This window comes from Artibeus jamaicensis, unplaced genomic scaffold (assembly GCF_021234435.1).
Source record: "Artibeus jamaicensis isolate MK-2021 breed Jamaican fruit bat unplaced genomic scaffold, CSHL_Jam_final contig_233, whole genome shotgun sequence".
Taxonomy (NCBI): Eukaryota; Metazoa; Chordata; class Mammalia; order Chiroptera; family Phyllostomidae; genus Artibeus; species Artibeus jamaicensis.
Genome location: NW_026521486.1, coordinates 21,982,020 through 21,988,101, shown reverse-complemented (window position 1 = coordinate 21,988,101; position 6,082 = coordinate 21,982,020). Strand labels below are relative to the sequence as shown.

Genomic DNA, 6,082 nt, shown 5'->3' with positions numbered 1-6,082 from the left:
TTAACTATAGATTTACTGTATAGATTTACTGTGACTATGTATTTACTGTATTTAACTATATATTTACTGTATTTTTTAACTATATATTTACTGTATTTTTTAACTATAGATTTACTGTATAGATTTACTGTTTCCCTACATTTTCTTGTAGGAGAGGGGAGGGTGGACAAAGTAGCCCCTGACATTAGAAAACCTTGTAAATCATATAAGGAGATATTTGAAGATTCAGCATCTAATTGGTGTTTGAATTTCAGAAAATTTCCTTTTATATGGTCTCTAATGGCAGGGAAGATGTTAACTAGGGTTTCTATTGGCTGCTGGAAGATGGCCATTCAGGCAATGGGACTATATAACCCCCTTTCTGCTGTAGGAGTCCCCATTAATGATCAGGAGGATCCTTGTACAGTTTGAGAAAGTTGAGATTGTTACCTGTAGACATGAGGATCATAACGACCATGAATGGAAACTGCTTTCTCCAAGGACTTGCTTTTTCCCTCGTCAGTGTCCTAGCGAGTGCTCAAGGTAAGCGTAGCCTCACTTCTTAAAATCAGCAGTGATACTGGATTAGCTCTAACCATCTGGGGAGATGATCCCTAGAATTGCACCGAGAACGCCTCCTTATAAATCATTGGTTTTCACCAAATGTAATCTTTAGTGACAGTTAACATTGATTTTTATCCTGTGGGGACCCTGCTTTTCAAGTTTAAATGTGAGATGTTGCAGAGATGTAAACCTTGTTCTCAGATTGACCCAAATCTGTGTTTCATGCCTCTCCGACACCTAAAGCTCAAATCACCTTCTGCAGTGGATTACGGCTGAGTGTCTACCCCGGGCTGGGTCTCTGATCTGTCCTTCCTCTATTCTGTATTATGTCTCTCTCAACTGGTATTTTGGTATGTCTGCTCTTTCAGCTAATAGATTGCGTGTATGTGTATATATGTGTACATGTGTTTGTTGGAAAGAAAGAGAAAGAGAAATGGGTGGGGAGAAGTTTGAAGAGTATGTGAAGGTTAAACATGAAAGCAAGAGTGTGTCTGCCCAGGGAAATCAACATTTTAGATAGGAATTCATAGAACTCACACTCTCTAAGCCAGACAGTTGGACTTGGTGGAGAAAGTGATAGTGGTGGCGATGATACATGTGCATGTGCATATGATGAGGACAGAGATGGAAACCTTCCTGCTTATCATGAAAGCCTTCCCAACATGAACTATAATTATATTGCCAGATAACCCTGCACCTGCAGTCTAAGCCTGACTTTGAGATTCTTTATCTTCCCCACAAACCCACAGCTCTGGTATTTTTCTGCTTTACTGTAGTTTTTCCCCAGCATTGGGTTCTTGGCAGAAATTTTGCCTTCCTGTCTGTGATGTTTTCTTTTCCTAACTCTTGGATTGATGGTCCTCAAACCCCATTATGCAACAGAGAAAAGTGATTCCAAATGTAGGTGATTGTGGGTGAATTAATATTAGCATTGAAGGCAGAAGGGGAATGGAGCCTCAGAGACTTCAGGATGTACCTCTCTTGGTCAACCTTGTCCTGACCCACTGGGGTACATGAGCTTGTTCTGTGACATCCTAAAAGAGCTGCTAATTCAAAAGAATCCTGTCCTTACTAACATCCTATAGTGAGTTGTCTCTTTTATAGTTCCCGCAGATCCTCTATGAAAACTGTCCCCCATTGGGCCCCTGACTCAAGATATCAATGTGCAAGCCCCTAAAATGTGAATAATCTAGCCATGTGCTTGGAGAGCTGGCTCTTGTAGGTGTAGGCCTTGGTCTGTGGCTGCTTTTGCAATGCTCCTCACCTCTCTATCCCTTTTTTTAACCCAACTTTCCTCTTTTTTTTTTTTAATTATTTAAATTGTTGTTCAAGTACAGCTTTCTGTCTTTTACTCCCATCTTTCCTTTTTATTTCAAACCCTTCCAGTTAGAAGTCTTTGTCTCTTTTCTTTGGGAAATTCTACTCCTCCCAACAGGAGCAAGAATTTCTGTTTCTCACACCTTTGTTATATTTCTTGAAACTTCCAGTTCCTTGGGCTTGGGTGATATGCTAATAAAGATTGATTTTGGTATTTTTATCTGTATTAAGGGCTTTCCATTATACTCATGGAAATTCTCTTCTTAATTAAATTAGTGTGCCTTTCTTTGATGTCTACTTTCTTGTGATATTGATATAACTGCTCCATTTAATGATAGTGTATACATATATAAATACATTTTTCCATCATTTAAATTTCAACCTTTTTTTGCCCTCCTATATAAGGTGTCTTGCATATAGCATTTACTCTAATTTTGTTGTTTTATCTAGATTGGCTTTTGCTTGAAGTATCTAATACATTTACATTAAATGCAATTAATGATATTGTTTGGTTAGTGTGTTCCATTTGCTTGTAATTGACCCACACATTTTATATTCCTTTTTCTCTTCTTTTTTTCCTTTTTTATATTAGACACATTTGTTATTATCCCAGATTTTTCTCTTTTTCTTTAATTTTCAACAGCTTTACGAGGCATGGGGCTTTTCATATCTTAGGTTTCTTTGAGCTTCTTGAATATGTGTTATACTTTTCATTCATTTTTCAGATTCCCAACCATTATTTCTTCAGATATTATTTCTGAGGCTCTAATTGTCTCTGTCTCCCTCTGTGTGTTTCCCCATCCCTCATCCTCCTTTTCTTCTCTCCTTTAAGTCACTAATTCTGTCTTAAGTTGAGAGTTTAGATTCTACCTAAAACTCTTTTAACCTATCCATTTAATTCTTTTTTATTGTTGTTCAGTTACAGTTGTCCCCATTTTTCACCCATTACTCTCTCCTGCCCTACCTACACCCCATCTCCCACATTTAATCCTCCCCTCCATTGTCTTTGTCTATGGGATCCTTTATACATCTTCCTTGATTTCACCATTCCCCTTCTTTTCCCTGTTATACTCCTTACTCCTCCACTTTGGTCACTGTCAGTTTGTTCTTTATTTCCATACCCAGGGTTCTATTTTGCTCATTAGTTTATTCTGTTCATTGGATTCCTCTTATAGATTATATGGTATTTGTCTTTCACCGACTGGCTTATCTCACTTAACATAATCTTCTCCAGTTCCATCTATGCTGTGGTGAATGGTAGAAGCTCCTTCTTTCTTTATGCTGTGTATTATTCCATTGCGTTACTGTACCATCATTTTTGACTCACTCATTTACTGATGGGCACTTAGGCTGTTTCTAGCACTTGGGTATTGTAAATGCTGATACGATCATTGGGGTGCATAAATTCTTTTGAATTGGTCTTTCAGGATTCTTCCAGTATGATCCCAGCAGTGGACATTGGATCAAAAGTCAGTTCCATCTTCAGTTTTTTTAGGAAATTCTATACTGTTTTACACAGTGGTTGCACAAGTCTGCATTCCCACCAACAGTGGGCTAGGTTCCCTTTTCTCTATGACCTGCCAGCACCTGTTGTTTGTTGATTTGTTTATGATGGTTTTTCTGACTGGTATAAAGTGAGATCTCATTGTCGTTTTAATTTGCATCTCTCTGATGCCTAGTGATGTCAAGCATCATTTCATGTGCCTATGGGCCCTCTGTATGTTCTCCTTGGAGAAGTGTCTGTTCAGGTCCTTTGCTCATTTTTTAGTTGAATTTTTTGTTTTCCTGGTGTGGAGTCGTGTGAGTTCTTTATATATTTTGGAGATCAAACCCTTGTCCAAGGTATCATCGATAATTACTTTTTCCCATACAGTTGGTTCTCTTATAATTTTGTTTATGCTTTCTTTAGCCATGAAAAATCTTTTTAATTGTATGTAGTCTCATTTGTTTGTTTTTCCATTATATCCCTTGCTCTAGGGGACATATCAGGAACAAGACAAGAGTATCTGCTTTCACCACTTCTCTTCAAAGTACTGTTAGAAGTTCTTGCCACAGCAATCAGACAAGAAAGAGAAATAAGAGGCATCCAAATTGGAAAGAAGAAAGTAAAACTGTCATTGTTTGCAGATGATATGATAGTGTACATAGAAAACCCAATTAATTTAATTCTTAATTCTAGACATTTTATTTCCAGTTGGCATTGTGACTTTGATTTTTATATATTTATAATTCTTCATTTATTTTTTCATATTTTTACCTTTTTCCTTCTTTCCTCTTTTTTCTTGAATAGATAGATAAAACCCTTATAGATAAAGGGTTTTAGATAGATAAAACCCTTATCTGCTAACTTCACCATCTTTATCTTGGATTTTTGTCTCTTCTTATTTTTCCACTTTGTTATTTCATCATATAATCCCCTCTCTTTACATCTCATGTAAGTTGTTTTTATGCTAGAAATTTATATGGAAAAGATAAAATACTCCAGGTATATTTTTAATATGTGAAAGGATTCATCTTCTGTTCTGCTAGACATGTGGGGTAGTGGTGCTGACCACCAAAATATCTAAATACAAGCTAGAACAAGTCTGGGTTACAGTTTTAGCAACACCCAGTCTACTTCTGATTTTTTCCTGTTTTTATGCATGGGATCAGAGGGATTTCAGTTGAAAGCCTGCATGTTTTGGTAGCTTAGCACCCAAGAGAATGAGAGAATATCCACTCTGCTTTTCAAAATTTTTGACTTAGTCCTTTGGCCTCCTGCCTTTCTCAGTTTTTATATTGGGCAAACATTTGAGGAGAAAACCTGTTGTGTGAGAGTAGCCTGCAAGCCTCCAACTTTGTCACTCTAGCACCAGGTAACCCCCAAAGGTATGCTGGCTTTTTTATCCCAACAGGAGTCCTCTGCATTGCTTAAGCCCAGATTTTGTGCTATTAACCCATGAACTGAATTGAAAAATTCCCATAGCCCTAACTCATGTAGTTCAGTGGATTGAGCATGGGCCTGCAAACCAAAGGGTCACTGATTCAATTCCCTGTCAGAGCACATGCTTGGGTTGTGGGCCAGGTCCCCAGTGTAGGGCACATGATGTTTCTACATCATTGGAAGCACACATTGATGTTTCTCTTCCCCTCTTTCTCCTTCCCTTCCCCTCTCCCTAAAAATAAATAAATAAAATCATTTTGAAAAAGAAAAAAATCCTATAAAGAAAAAAAAAGCTGTAGATCCTTGGTAACACTGAAATAATCTCTATTGTTTTAGCATATACAGTCTATGTGGTATCAACAAATATCTAATACCTTTCACCTTTTTTTATGTTTTCTAGGGTTTTTTGGATACCATTCATCTTCTCCTTCTGGGATCCCTATTATATGGATATTATTATTTTTCATGTTGTTCTGCAGTTCCCTTAACCCCTCTTTATTATTTTTACATTTTTTTCCTTTTCTTTTCTTTTTTTTTTTTTTGGTCCTTCTGGAAGTTTTTTCTACTTTTTCCTCCAGCTCACTGATTTGATCCTCTGCTTTACCTTGCTTGCTTTTGATTTCTTCTATTCTGTTCTTCAATTCAAAAATTGTATTATTCATTTCCTCTTGGCTCTTGATAGTTTCTTTGTCCTCTTTTATGCTGATAGAGTTTGTAGTAAGTTCCTTGTAGTTTCCCTGTAGTTTTTGGTAATTCTCTGTGACCTCAGTGAGCTTCCTTATAACAAATGTTTTGAATGCAATATCGGATAGTTGACTTGCCTCTATTTCATTTAGCACTCTTCCTGAGGATTCCTCCTTTCCTTTCATTTGGGGATTGTTTCTTTGTCTTCCTATTATTGGTGAGACTCTTCTTGTTTCCTTCTGCTTGTTAAATTGATCTGTTTTGACTCCCTGAGTTTGTGGCGAACTTCTGTGGTGGGAGACCTGTGAGATTCAGTGATGGAAACTGCTTGATCTCCAGAACTTGATGCTTTTTGATGCCCTGTATGCCACTTATGTTGGCTCTCTGGATAAAATCGAGTTTTGATTATTGTTGGGTCATCCTTTGGTGAGTTTTTCCTTCCAGCTGGTTGATTGAGAGTTTTTCTGCCCACCACATCCTGTATGTTGTTGTGCAGATGCTGCCAGAGCAAAACCATAAAGCCCAGGGAAAAAACCCACACCCCCAAAAATAACCCTCACTCCACAATCCCACTATCAATAGTAAATGAACCAGTATTAATAAGGTTGCAAAGAG

The 6,082-nt window shown here is 37.4% G+C and overlaps 1 protein-coding gene across 1 annotated transcript in view; it reads left to right on the top strand.

The window, feature by feature from the left end:
• Positions 1-455: 455 nt before the first annotated feature.
• Positions 456-6,082, top strand: part of LOC119065710 (antigen WC1.1-like) — a 41,078-nt gene continuing 35,451 nt past the window's right edge. The window contains 1 exon segment of the mRNA XM_037167838.2: positions 456-522. Within this exon segment, the coding sequence (XP_037023733.2) occupies positions 456-522 (67 nt within the window).